The sequence below is a fragment of the Acyrthosiphon pisum genome, chromosome A1, assembly GCF_005508785.2.
Source record: "Acyrthosiphon pisum isolate AL4f chromosome A1, pea_aphid_22Mar2018_4r6ur, whole genome shotgun sequence".
In the NCBI taxonomy this organism is placed as follows: domain Eukaryota; kingdom Metazoa; phylum Arthropoda; class Insecta; order Hemiptera; family Aphididae; genus Acyrthosiphon; species Acyrthosiphon pisum.
The window spans coordinates 91,926,808-91,940,487 of NC_042494.1; the positions used below are offsets into that span (position 1 = coordinate 91,926,808).

A 13,680-nucleotide genomic window follows, 5' to 3' on the forward strand; every position below is an offset into this window, starting at 1 on the left:
GATTTCGGGTGGAACATGATGACTAAATTCAAATCTGTTTTCAGAATTTTTATAGCTTCATTAGATCAATTGGCACATTTGGCAAAAAAAACGTCTAAAATACTATGTCACGAGTGTGTTAGACAAAAACAGAAAATCACGGTATCGAATCCCCTTAATCCTAATTTGTTAAAGGGGACGCTTTTTAACCGTTGTCCGAGGTAGGGGGACTGAGTAGTGGGGCCCACTTTAATCCGAACAGAAATAAAAGCTTCTTATAGTATAGTCGTATAATAGGTGGGATCACTATCAGCCGCAGTTGGAGTGTCCATATGGGTTTTATTTGTTCCTGGACCGCACTTGCCAGATTGTACAGCTAGGTAGAAGGTTATTATCTCAGATATATAAACATACATATGTACGTATGTTTATATGTCTGTGGTTATTATACAACATATTAATATATGTCCATAAAATCCCCATTATTACATTCCACGTATTTATTCCACCGATTTTTTTGTCTTTCAATGGTTTGTGGCGTCACGACGTCGCGTGGCTTCCAGTTTTCACCTACCTGGCCACGCGCTGTAAATAACAAACAACGAACACGGAACAGCTCAACAGTCAGCTCTCTCTCGCTCGACTAGAGTTGTAGCACAGAACAATAGATTAGTAAGCCTCTCGCTGCATTTCATTGTATCAGGAATCTTTATGTGAGCCATTGTTTCAGACTAAAATTGTTGGCTCGTTTTAAACTTTTAATGGTGCTCTTTTTGTTTTTATATTACACGTTGTTCGTCTATTCTGTGGAATCATGTTTATAAACTGCACATCATAGGCGCAAATAGGGAGGGGGGCCAAGGGGCTTAGCCCCCCCCCCAAATACTATTTGCGCCTACAATTATAATTCTATATTGGTACAGCACTGGCCGGGAACCTCTACAACTAGTACCAATGACTACACTAGTTCCACCAGTCTACAGTACAATAATTAAGTGATAATAAAAATAATGTACATCAGTAAGTTTATTAACTTAACTGTTATCTGATAACTGTACAGTGTTCGACGTTTATTTTTATAGTTGTTATAGCCTATAGGTATTTTCATTCTAGAACTAGATGTAAAACCAAACCGAAGGGAGTGGAAATTATTATTTGATAAAAAATACTCAATGGGCATTGGTTATTGGAACTTGGAAGTGGCAATAATTCGACATGATTCATGAAAGCTGAGTAATGTGTAAATTAGTTACATAATAAGTAATAACTAAGCCACTATTTTTTTTAAAAATTATAGTGTAGTATTTTATTTGTTACCCATGATCCAAATGATATGAATCAATTTAAAAGATTTGTAGTATCCGGAACAAACTTAGGTAAGGAAAGTTAATGATACTATGCAATATTACAATTATTACAACCAGCAGTCTACCAGATTGTTACGACAGTATAATAGTCAGTTATCAATGTATGTTATAAAAGATACAGTAATTTCGCAACTTTTGGGATACACTTCACTACCAATTATAAACATACAAAGTAATACCTAACTTATAATGACATCAATACCGGCACAAAATTAAAAGTTGTACTTTTAAACATTAAATTGTTCCAACAATTGTCTTGAATGCAAACATTAAAAAACTTGCTAGTTATAATATCAATATTAAAGTCATTTTTAACACAATTAAATTTAATGAGCTTGAAAAATTCTGCCGATTATAATTTTTAAGAAAAAAAGGTATACCTACTTTCTCTGACACAAAATGTGCCTTATGCCCAGAATACACGAGGTTAGTTTTTCAAACTAGGATAGCAAGGTAATGCTAGTAAGCTGAAAAGCTAGTAATTTTAGCTTCATGTAAACAGAGCTAGCTTTGTTTTTAAGAGGCTGTCAGCGCACTATTTGTTTTCTCTCTCCAGCTCACACCGCAATATAGACAAAATGCATTTACGCAAAATCATTTTTTCTATGTGTTTAAGTAATCTTAGAATAAAGTCACCCATGACAAAAAAGATAGAGAATAATACTTTTGAGGGAATGACATATCGATTTGTCTAAATATTGTCTCAAAACAATTTAAACATCATTTAAATTTACAACATTTTTTTTATTTATTTTGAAAGTTGAATACAAAGTCAAATAATAATAAAATATAAATGTTATTCTCTCAAAAATATTATTGTCTATCTTTTTTGTAATAGGTGACTTTACTCTAAGATTACTTAAATGCATAGAAAAATGATTTTGCGTAAATGCTTTTTGGGGCCAGAGAGAGAAAACGAACAGCGCGCTGACATCTTCTTAAGCTAGCAAGCTAGTAAATATGCTAATAAGGTAACATGTCAAGGCAAGCTAGTTTAATAAGATTGCGTTCTATATTTTTGAGCTAGTATTGATCCAACCCAGGATATGCGCTGAGAATACCTAGCTTGAATAACTAGCCTTGTGTATTTCGGGCATTACAAATAACTAAACTGTTTTAGTTATGAACAAAAGGTGTACAAGTGTTCACTCGGCTGGTATTGAACAAATACATGAAATGCCTCTTAATGAAATCATACGACCAATTCCACCACAAGTAGATGAAGGAAAGGTTAAGAGTTTAATGGATACTTTGTCAGTAAGTGTATTACAATATTTAATGATGTAAAAGTACAAAAAAATAACCAAAAAAATTATACATCAAATAAATAGTAACAATTACAACAAAAAAAATTGGAAGTTTTACATTCTACTTATTTTAAAGAAAACAATATACACATTTTACTGAATAAAATATAAAAAATTGTTTATTTGCATAAATAAAATATTCTTTTTCTTAAATTTAAATTTACAAACTTATTTTACAGATAATATAATGAAAAATTATTGATTTAGGATCCAGACCTTACAGATTCAGTACCACCAATAGACGTGTTATGGATAGTAGGAAGAGAGGGTGGTAATTACTTTTATTCATTTGGTGGATGTCATCGGTATGAAGCTCACAAACGTTTAAAAAAGGACACAGTAAAAGTAAAATTGGTATCTTCAAATATTCAAGATTTACACAACTACTTGGGAGCATCCACACCCGATCTTAAATGATAATATTATCTTATTACTGTTAATTAATTATAATTGGATTTCGAGGGTTTTCAGGTTTTCAAATTCAGCAAATAAATTGAAAATTACTTTAATTACTAATAAGAAATAAATAAAATAACATTTCATGAATAATATTATTATTGTTTTATTGAATAATAACACTTGTTGAGAACTTACCAATATTAACAGCTTTTCAAGGATTGTACCAAAGTGGATCTTGCTGCAAAACATATATAATTTTATGAAAAAACATAATAAAAGAAAATTAAAAATATTTAACTTACTTCTTGAGTCTTAGCTTTGACTTTTCTTTCGATGAGTTGTTGTAGTGCTTCTGATCTCACTGATAATGTATCTATTTTTTCTAAAAGCTGTTGATAGGGAGATAATGGTTGTGTCCCCATAACAACATGTCCAAGTTTTGAGTCAATCTTTGCATCTAACCTGGCATTCCTGATCAGGTTTACAATCCAGCATTCAGCCTCTTCTGGGTTCATATTAAGCTTCTCAGCTAACATACTATAAAATAAAAAAATTATTTAAATGTTATGAAATAATAATTACAATATATACATACCCAATACTAATGCACTGATGAATACGACAAAATGTTTCAAAAATCATCAAACGAGCATTCTCTACAAAATCATCAAGGCACGCAGTCAAAAAGAAGTCATTAAAAAGAACAATTTGGCATTCATGTAACTTGTCTCTAGCTCCTTCAAAATCAAAGTTAACGTAGAGATTTTCTAGAAGTTCAGTTATAGGGTCACGGTAGGTATATGATTCCTAAATACAGTTTTAGTATTAATAAATTTTTAAAGTTTATACTTTATTATAATAAACAGTTCATTTAAATGTATAAAGTTATGAAATGTTGGTAAACTCACCTGTTGAATAACCTTAACAAGATCCTTCATAGCTGCTCTTCTGGAACGATTGATGATTACTGCAGTGGCCAAGTAGCGAAGAATGTGTGGGCACATGGTTTGAATAGCATTTAAATAGCTGATAACAAACTAATTTGTAAATATATAATATAATATAATATTGTTACTAGTATTCACAATATATTACTTTGGCCTGTACAGAAACATGTCAATAATAAGGTCACGTCCCTTAACATGATTGAAAAACACAAATAAACTCCAGTGAATTAACCAAGTTCGTTGTTGTAGCAAATGCAATGGAGAACCATTAGTATTGGAATCAATGTACTCTCGCAGTTTGTTTAAATCTTCAAGAGCAGTTTCCCAATTTTGAATAAGAATTTCAGATGCTAATTTTCCCCAAAGAACATTCAAGTAGTTCTAAACAATAATTCAAACATTATAAATATATTTCAATAAATTCAATAAGAATTTTACTCATTTATGAATTTACCTTATCAGTAGGCGACATAACTAATAAATAAAAGTACAAATGACTTGTTGTACCAGCGTAATTTCCACAATCGTAATGGTACTTGGCAAATTTGTACATACTTTCCATCATTTCCACTTTAAACTAAATTAACAATAAAGTAGAATAATTAAATAATTAGATATTAAGCAACAATTTGTAAATATTATATGATTTTGTTCAATACATTTCAATGGTAATTTCAGGTTTTCGCAACTACCATGAGAATGATATACTATATTATAGTTCTATACCATGATTATTATAAACAGAGTTCCATAATATTCTTAGTTATTATAAGCACACTAAACAAAAAATGCTTTTGTTTAATGACTTAAAATTAGACTTCAGAGTAAAACATGGTGTTCAATTGTAATTAATAAACTCTGGGAGATGTGGAGAAGCTCTTTTTCAGTTAAAAAAATTAAGAACATTTGATATTATGGTATTCACGTTAATCCTAGTTACCTGTGTAACACTAATAAACATAAGGTAGTTTCCATTTTTCCTAAATTCTGATTTTGGGATTACCAAAGATAACCAAGGTCCATTTACCTATTAGACGAATGTAAAACAATCTATATTGGTTTAAGATTTTAATATTAGGCTAATTATGTTACAACAACATTGATAACTATTTAGGTAGTTATAGTTCATACATTATAATAAATAGTATTATTTTTTAGAAATACATTTAATACTTATAGGCACTTCTCATATTAACTGCATAAATAATTTAATAACAGTTAGGTAGGTACACCTCGAAAAGTAAATTAAAAATTTGTAATCGAAGTTTAAATTTGAGTTTAAATAAAATCAACAGATTAAAGATTTAAAGGAATTTAAAATAACATAAATAATAATTTATATAGTAGAAATACCACTTACGTTGAATTCATTGGTCAAATAAGTTGACAGTGTTTTAGGATCCCGCATAGTTTCCATATTTTTCATGACTTTATCATCTTTCAGGAAATTCATCACAACATCAACTTCACTTTGAAATTGATTCAGCTGAGATACAATTTGATCTCTTCTCGTTTTCATTTCCTGATATCATAATGTTCCGATAAGATAAAAAATATCATAGGTAGGTTGTAAGTTCTACAATAATAGTGCCAAATGCCAATGTAGGTACATACCTCGGGTACTTCTTTTTCAGGATTCAACTGTTTGTAAATTTCGATAACATAATCCATCATGTTAGTCTTATTAAGAATGTCTAATTTGGCTTGCAAAATTTCATTCTCATTGTAAATCTAAACAAATGGTTAGGGGTCAATCAAAAATTGAACAACATTGTTATACAAGTACACAAAATGCGCGGGACAATTCAGTTTTCACAACCAAAAATTCACCAAAACTCAATTCTCCTATGAATCGTGTGTCCGTATTCGCACGGATTACGTCTGCCACCTGGTTGAGACGGGAAAAATAGAAAAACGCTTACCTTTTTTGCCCACAAGAACTCCAGCAGCGGGGCGACCAAATGCCGATCCAGGTATTTGGTCATCTTGCTCGTCAAATCGAACTTGGCCATGTTTGTGAATGACAATTATGGATTCCGTACTGCAATGAATATAAAAACTAACTAGGTCAATGGAAAAAAATAAACACGAAATCCAAAATTCTATTTCAAAAACCAGCGTACGCCGCACGACGCCGAATATCAAGCCGAAACTTGAAAGTTCCAGAACGTCGGAGTGGCGTTACATGTAATTTTTTGAGGTTAAGTCACCGTAGGATGGCGCGTTTCCAAAGACCCTGCACGCATATTTTAGTACCCCTTCCATTTAGTTGTTACTCGAATAAATAAATTACAACCATATTTTCTAATATTGAATCACGCATGACACATTTTCTACAATATTCACGTGTATTTACGTGTTTGTATTTTGAAGTTTGAACATCGTACTATAGTGCATTTTGTGTTATCGCTATGGATTAGGGTGTCAACCATGTACGTAGAAGTATGTATGTGGAATGGGCCGCGGTTTGTGGCAGTATTTTCCACTTTCTGTACGATCTGTGATAACGATAAGAAACCATGTATGTTGAGTTGCATTTCATTAGTTTTCGTGGGCGCTATACCATAGGCATAGACCTAGTAACTATTTTTTTTTATAGTTAATTATTATTAACTAGTTAATAGGTCTATGGCCGTAGGACATATATCTATAAACTACATGAGTTTATAACATGAACTAAGATAATAAGATTATCTTAGTTCATGGTTTATAATGGGTCAAAGCGTAATAAATATTGCTTAAACTTTAATGTCTTAAATATTATAGTATAACTAGGCACTAACTGAATATCCTGCTTTGCCCGTCTGCATTTTTTGTTGTTGCAAATCTTATACAGTATAATAATATACAATATAAATATAATAATATAATACATAGTATGTACCTATCTCGGTTTGATTGTATCTCAGTTTTTGACTTTTAGTGTACCTCAGTTCACAGACAAATTGATGTCAGTGTGCCTATTTTTGTAAAATAATTTGAACTAAGAAGAAAGTCGCGGATTGTTTTTAGCACTAGGTATATAATTTTTAACATGGTTTAAATTCAAAGCTAGGAAGTTATTCATTTTTTTTCAACTAGTTAAAGACTAAAGTTAAGTTACTTTGATATAAAAACTAACCAAGTTAGAATATATAATTTTTCAAATTCCTAACAATAGGCTAAGAAGTAATAAGTAATAAGTAACTAATAACTAGGGCTCGGAAGTTGATGACCTTAAAAACAATAAAAAATGACCTAAAAAAAATATGCAAATATGACATAAAAATGACAAAAAATTTCCTTAAAAAATGACCTAAAAAATTGCAAATATTAGTTTTAAACTAATAAAAATACATTTTTTTAAAAATATTTTACTCTATTTTACTATAAAATTCTATATAAATTTATCAAAGCTTCGAATTGCTCAAAATATGACAAAAATGTCCTTAAAAAATGAAATAAAATAATAAAATGTAGGTATAATAATATTCACTAGATACAACACGACAACGACAAATGTAATCGGCGAGATAAAATCGGATAGGTACTAACTTAGTCCGTTGTAATTTCCAAGTTTTGAGTTATCGGCAATAATGGTCGACAAGAAACAATAAGAAGTGAACTAGCGTGAAATCAGTAAAAATGACTAAAAATGTGGGAAAATGACCTAAAAATGTCAAAAAATGACTTAAAAAGTAATCAACACCAAAAAATGCAAAAAAATGCAAAATAAAATTTAGTTATTCAGATTCACATGCTAATGAAACACATTTGTGGCCAGGAGAGCATCGTCAAAAAAGTTCTAAAAAAAAAATGCAAAATGCATCAACTTCCGAGTTCCGAGCCCTACTAATAACTCTATTATTTTTTTATGTTCATTGTGATTTGGCACGATACCTATTATCTTCATGCCAATTTAGATGGAATTTTGGGATAAGTGCCCCATGCTTGCGAATAATAACAACCCAAACACCACTGTTCTATGACACCAGCACGATTTAAGATATATTTTTAATCGTGGACACCAGTAACACCACCGACCGATAGACTGATGCATGATATAAAAACAATAGGTATGATCGTAACTTTTTGACGGTCAGATCCTTCGGTAAGCACGTGACGTAGCATAGTGTATACTAATAATAATTTAATGACAATATGATAATACGGGTAAGCAAGTGACGTATTGCTCAGTTTATAACTTGGACCAAATGTTCTGGACTTTTGCGATCATACCATGTTATTTATATCATGGACTGATGGTCGACACTTTAGAACTTGACTGTACAACTACTAGTAGTCGGCACGGACTAATATAATATCTTAGTCCGTGGTAGCTTATCACCCGGATCGCGATGATAATACGACTTGTAAACACAACAACCACGAACTAAGGTCTATCTTGACAACAACGGACGGCGCTGATAGGACTTGGGCAGGTACTACAACTACTACTACTACTACTACTACTTGGCAGGTTAGTGGACAGTGGTTACTGTAGTAGGTTGTAGTAGCCTGTAGGAACGACGACTGCGTATGTCGATTATTGTTATGTAGTATGTAGGTGTTTAGGTGTTTGCCCGTAGGCATAAGAATAATAATCATTATAGTAATAATGTGAATTATTTAGTTTTCCTAGTCATACGTTTTGTTTTCGTCACCGTTCAGATGCCTATGATTAATTACCTTTGATCCAGCCACACGATGCCCTTAGGACACGCCGTGGTCGTTTGGGAATGGGAAAACCGGAACGGCCGATGGAAACCTCACAGCCCCGAGGTGGCACAATTGCTCGAAAGGGCTCATTTCAAGAAGTTGACCAGGGTGATACTAAGAGACGCCGACCCGAACATGGAGTCTTCGTTTGTCAATTTGCGTACGATGTACCAGTGTTCTGAAGAAAACGAAGGTGCGTTATTGTACTATGATTTGTAATACATAGTAACTACACGGTCTACATATCGCGTATCTAAAATTAAAATACCGAAAACCGGGTAACATTAAATGACAACATTTCAGGTGCACTTTTGGCCGTACGCAGATCTTACTATCCGGCCAATGCATTGCCTGGCAAAGGAGCCAGATGGGAATGGGCTGGTGATGTACCTGGAGAGTGGCATACATATGACATGGAATCCCAATGTTTCTTAGAAACAGCTTGGTCAATGGTGAGTTTTTTAAACTATACTAATACCTATATCCTTAATTAGGTATTCATAATTTTTTTTTTCTTACTCTTTTATAGGGCTGCCAAGTTATAGATGTAAGCCGGACATATTTAGGTTTTCCGTATACAATTAATTTTTGTAATTTAACCCAAGTACGGAATGACAGTGGATATAAACGTAATATTAGACGTGTGAACCAAGCACCATACCCACTAGTTAAAATACAATCAGATGAAGTTATTCAATTTAATGGTTAGTTTATCTTTATTTAGACTAATTTTGATATACTATACATTTATATCATTTTTTCGGTTTAGATAGGGCAGTTGTAGACACTATAAGAAATTTATCATCAAAAAATGAAACTATTAGAAAATCCAGTTCAGAATATATAGATACAATAACTAAAAAACAACTACATTATAAAAAAAACAAACAAGTAGTTCATGATGGCCATCATAGCGGAACTAATATAGCTCGCACCTTATTAAGTATTTTTGGTAAGTTACTTGATTTATATTTTATATATTATATTTAATTGTATAATAAAAAAAAATATTTTTTCAGCTAATAAGAATCCTTCGTCACTGTCTAGAGAAGCTCAATGGCCAATAGGAACCACAGCAACTAAAAGCTGTAGTGAATCAATTAAATCAGATTCATCTATAATTGATTTAGACTCAAGTAGCATTCGCAGTGGTAGACGTCCTAGTGTTGATACTATTTCAACTTATTTAAGCCATGACAGTCATGAACTTCGCACATCACGAGTAATACATTTTAAAATATATAAATCTTTAATATTTTTTTTATGTCTAGTTAGGTATGAAAAAATAAATTATTTTAATTTGTAGTATGATCTCTTGGATTATTCTGGTGGCAGTATTGGAAGTGATGATGCTTTTGAATGTCAACAGAAATCAGACAATTGCAGAAATCAATCAGTTATTGGTATGTTATAGTATAAAAACACCATCAACTTACAATTCAATTGTTTAAGAATAATTTTTTATTTAAAAATTTTACACTATGGGCTGTTTTCTATTAGTTATTCTAAAAATAATCCAGGCGGCTCTATTCAAATGCTACACCTGTGTAGCATGGCTACAGAGTAACTCTATGCCAAAGCTGCATGTAACTTGTGTTTAAATATACTATATTTTACATTTTGGAAACAAATTTTATTTTTCCAATATTTCCAATAAAATTTAATGTACTATGTTTTTAGGAGTGAATTCAGTAAGTGAGAAATTATCTTGCTATGTTCAAATAGTGGATGACTTTTGGCCAGGACTTGACATGTTATGTCCATTTTGTCAAGATCCACTTATCTCATCAAATAAATCTAACAAAAGCCTAGTTATAGCTTTGAGTATATGTCAACATCGAATGCATCTCACTTGTCTAAACTCAATTTTAAACAATCAACCTTATTCTAATCAGGTATTTAAAATTTAAGATTAATATATTTGTATATAAATGAGAATTATATTATAAATTAAATATCAATTATTATTTTTTTTTAGTGGATGTATATTCAATGTCCAATCTGTATGAAAGTCTATGGAGAAAAAAGAGGTAACCAACCACCAGGTGCTATGAAGTGGACCTATTTAAATAGGTCGTTACCTGGGTATGGTAGTACAAGAACTATTCAAATCACATATGAGTAAGTCATTTACATAAAAACCATTTTATTAATAATTTGCATTAAAACACTGTAAGTTATTATTTATAAAAATAATAGTTTGCATGGCCAGAAAAAAAGAACTTTTATGCCGAAAACATCAGAGTTTGAATAGATTAATAAAGTTTAAAAATAGTGATATCATGCTTAATAAATCACTGTTTAAAGTGAAATATGTCAAAATATTAGTCTATAAAATATATTTTTTGTTTCTTTCAATATTGCTTTTAAACATTTTTAGAATATCATCTGGGATTCAAGGTGAAGAACATCCACATCCGGGCCATCCATACTATGCTCTAGGTTTTCCAAGAATTTGTTATTTGCCAGACACAGAAAAAGGAAGGCGTGTATTATCATTACTGAGTAAAGCTTTTGAAAGGCGACTGGTATTTACAGTTAGACTTTCAATAACAACTGGTAATGAAGATGTTGTTGCATGGAATGGTATCATGCACAAGACAGACTTTGACACCAGAATGCATCATGGATTTTTAGATGAATGTATCGAACAATTATCAGCACATGGCGTTGTTTGAGTAATTTTCTGGATATAAATTAGGTACTAATTCTCTTTTATTTTCAAACTATTTATTAATAACATTTGTAATCGTTAAATTACAATCTAGTTCTTATATATAACCGTTATAGATATAAAACATCTATTCTTACCCTAAAATGTAAAATAGCAATATTATGGTTTAATTTTTTTATTTAAATTGTACGTAGGTATCCAGACGCTGTTAAAGTTTGAGAAACCGCTGCTATAGAGTATTACAAGTTATTTATTTGTTTATGCAGAATTGGTTGATAATACCCCCTCCTTCCTAAACAATGGCCACACAAGTTTATAAGGTGTATTATATCGAAAAAAATTACTTTATGGGGATAACTCAAGTTTTGTAGAATTTTCAGATTTTGATGACTATTTTTTATCTGAAAGAAGAATACTTTCTACAGCCTGCATCAATCTCTGATTTTGTATTTTCTTTCAAATAATTGTATTAAAAAATTTGTAAAAAAAATGCTTTTTATCTTGTATTCTTTTTGACATATTATAAAATTTGAAAATAAAATATTGAAAAACAGAGATTGATGTGGTATCAAGAATATTTCCCAATAGCAATTTAAAAAAAAAACTGAAATTTGGTTGATTCTACAAGGCGGTATCGTTATTCCGCAGACTGTATTTTTGAGGACAAAATGGCATCGGCGCCTGAACTATTATTTTTAAATAATATAATATTATAAACAAGATAAATAATTGACAACACTATTTTTGTTACTGAAGTGTTCTCAAATATATGAAAATGTATACTTAAATTGTGTATGATCTCTTTTATTCTCTAGATAATCATAAAATTGTGTTTCTATGGTGTTTCTAAACTAAAATAATCGAAATTCTTCAGATCTATCACAACTTTTAAATTAGGATTATACTAATGTAAAAATATTATATGTGTTCAAAGAAATCAATTTCTTATATTTTCCTACTTATACTTAAATTATGGTGATATTACCAGTAAGTTGGTTGTTGATACTTGATAGGTAATTTATATAATATATTATAATAGATAATTTTATATTTATTAAGGTTTATTAAAAAAATTGTACAATTGTAAATATCTACATATTGTCTAAAAATGTACAAATATATTTAGTGCAATTTTTATATAACATATCCAAAATAGTATTAATACATTTGCTGCAATATTTGGATGTGCCTAAATCAAGCCTTTTTTAATAGTGGTACACCACTTTAATGTGTTACTGAAATAATTTTATTTTGACAAAAAATAATTTTATATCATTGTGACACTGTAAGTAATTACATAAATGTATAAACAAAAATTGTTACTAATCTTCATTAAAGAACACCAATTTTTAATTCAGCAAATATGTTAATAATCATATTAATCAGAAAAATTTATTTGTTGTTAATATATAAGAAGTTTTAAATCAAATTATTTTTAATACTTATATTTATACAAATTAAGTAAGAATAGCCATATTTTATATTTATTTATTTTTTATATTATATATTTTTATAACCATAAAATTGTGTTTTTTCATTTAATTAAATCATTATCAGAGATTATTTTAGATAGTAAGTAAGGCAAGCCTCGAGGAAAAAAATTGGTTGTACAATGTTGTGTAGTTTTTTTGTGTTATTGTGCTTTTTAGCGTATTAATTGACGTCAATCTTCAACTTTGAAGGTTGTTTCTGGTAATAAATTTGATCTTGTTGGTACTCCTATTGGGGTACAAAATACATTTGAGAGAGACGATTTTGACTGCTTATTATAATATTATGATATTTTTTAATGCGTAAAAATTCACACTCTAATTGTATATAATAATCGTTATTGTTATTATTATAAACACCGGCCAGTAGAATTATCGTTACATGTCAATTTTTTATATACTCATATTTTATAATATATCAAAATTTAATTAATTTAATAGTAAATACAATTTAATATTTTAATGAACCAATCAGCTCACTATTGATTCAAATATTCAAAACATTTTAGTGATTATTCTGTATTCATACAACCTGGCATTAGAGTAATAAAACAACGGTCTTGTTTACAAGACTATGAATTAAACTATTGATCTAATTAGTGTCAATCCGTGGCAATAGAGAATTTTATATTTACAATACTATTTACCTATTCAATAAAAATTGATGTAAAAGAAGTTTACAGACTGCAGTACCTATATCTGGGAAGGAATTTAGGAAAAAAAGCCCCTTACCAAACTACACTAACTTTTTTATAGTTGTTTTAAGTTAAAATTTGGTCTTAAATTAAATTTTAGTTTTGTGTTATAATTTAAAAATAT

The 13,680-nt window shown here is 30.1% G+C and overlaps 3 protein-coding genes across 7 annotated transcripts; 2 read left to right on the forward strand and 1 right to left on the reverse strand.

The window, feature by feature from the left end:
* Positions 1–1,199: 1,199 nt before the first annotated feature.
* LOC100161553 (putative sulfiredoxin) lies at positions 1,200–3,204 on the forward strand. 2 transcript variants are annotated; one of them, XM_016804126.2, is made up of 3 exons: positions 1,200–1,219; positions 2,467–2,603; positions 2,861–3,204. In XM_016804126.2, exons 1-3 carry the CDS (start codon positions 1,216–1,218, stop codon positions 3,068–3,070), a joined length of 351 nt encoding a protein of 116 aa, XP_016659615.1. In that variant the 5' UTR covers positions 1,200–1,215; the 3' UTR covers positions 3,071–3,204.
* On the reverse strand, positions 2,530–6,376 carry LOC100163609 (eukaryotic translation initiation factor 3 subunit E). Of its 2 annotated transcripts, XM_016804137.2 has the most exons (10): positions 5,922–6,376; positions 5,614–5,730; positions 5,360–5,521; positions 4,454–4,576; positions 4,148–4,380; positions 3,961–4,078; positions 3,648–3,859; positions 3,355–3,589; positions 3,248–3,290; positions 2,530–3,165 (listed from the first exon to the last, which is right to left on the reverse strand). In XM_016804137.2, exons 1-9 carry the CDS (start codon positions 6,009–6,011, stop codon positions 3,264–3,266), a joined length of 1,317 nt encoding a protein of 438 aa, XP_016659626.1. In that variant the 5' UTR covers positions 6,012–6,376; the 3' UTR covers positions 2,530–3,165; positions 3,248–3,263. The 2 variants fall into 2 exon arrangements, with proteins under 2 accessions (XP_016659626.1, XP_001952525.1); XM_001952490.5 differs by having other exon boundaries at positions 2,534–3,290; positions 5,922–6,374.
* Positions 6,377–8,283: 1,907 nt separating this feature from the next.
* Positions 8,284–12,890, forward strand: LOC100160891 (protein deltex). 3 transcript variants are annotated; one of them, XM_008184533.3, is made up of 10 exons: positions 8,284–8,541; positions 8,612–8,890; positions 9,001–9,149; positions 9,227–9,401; positions 9,467–9,649; positions 9,717–9,919; positions 10,004–10,100; positions 10,378–10,592; positions 10,676–10,818; positions 11,078–12,890. In XM_008184533.3, exons 2-10 carry the CDS (start codon positions 8,686–8,688, stop codon positions 11,373–11,375), a joined length of 1,668 nt encoding a protein of 555 aa, XP_008182755.1. In that variant the 5' UTR covers positions 8,284–8,541; positions 8,612–8,685; the 3' UTR covers positions 11,376–12,890. The 3 variants fall into 3 exon arrangements, with proteins under 3 accessions (XP_008182755.1, XP_008182754.1, XP_001952875.2); XM_001952840.5 differs by having other exon boundaries at positions 8,286–8,890; positions 11,078–11,398; positions 11,566–12,890; XM_008184532.3 differs by having other exon boundaries at positions 8,285–8,890.
* Positions 12,891–13,680: the final 790 nt, after the last annotated feature.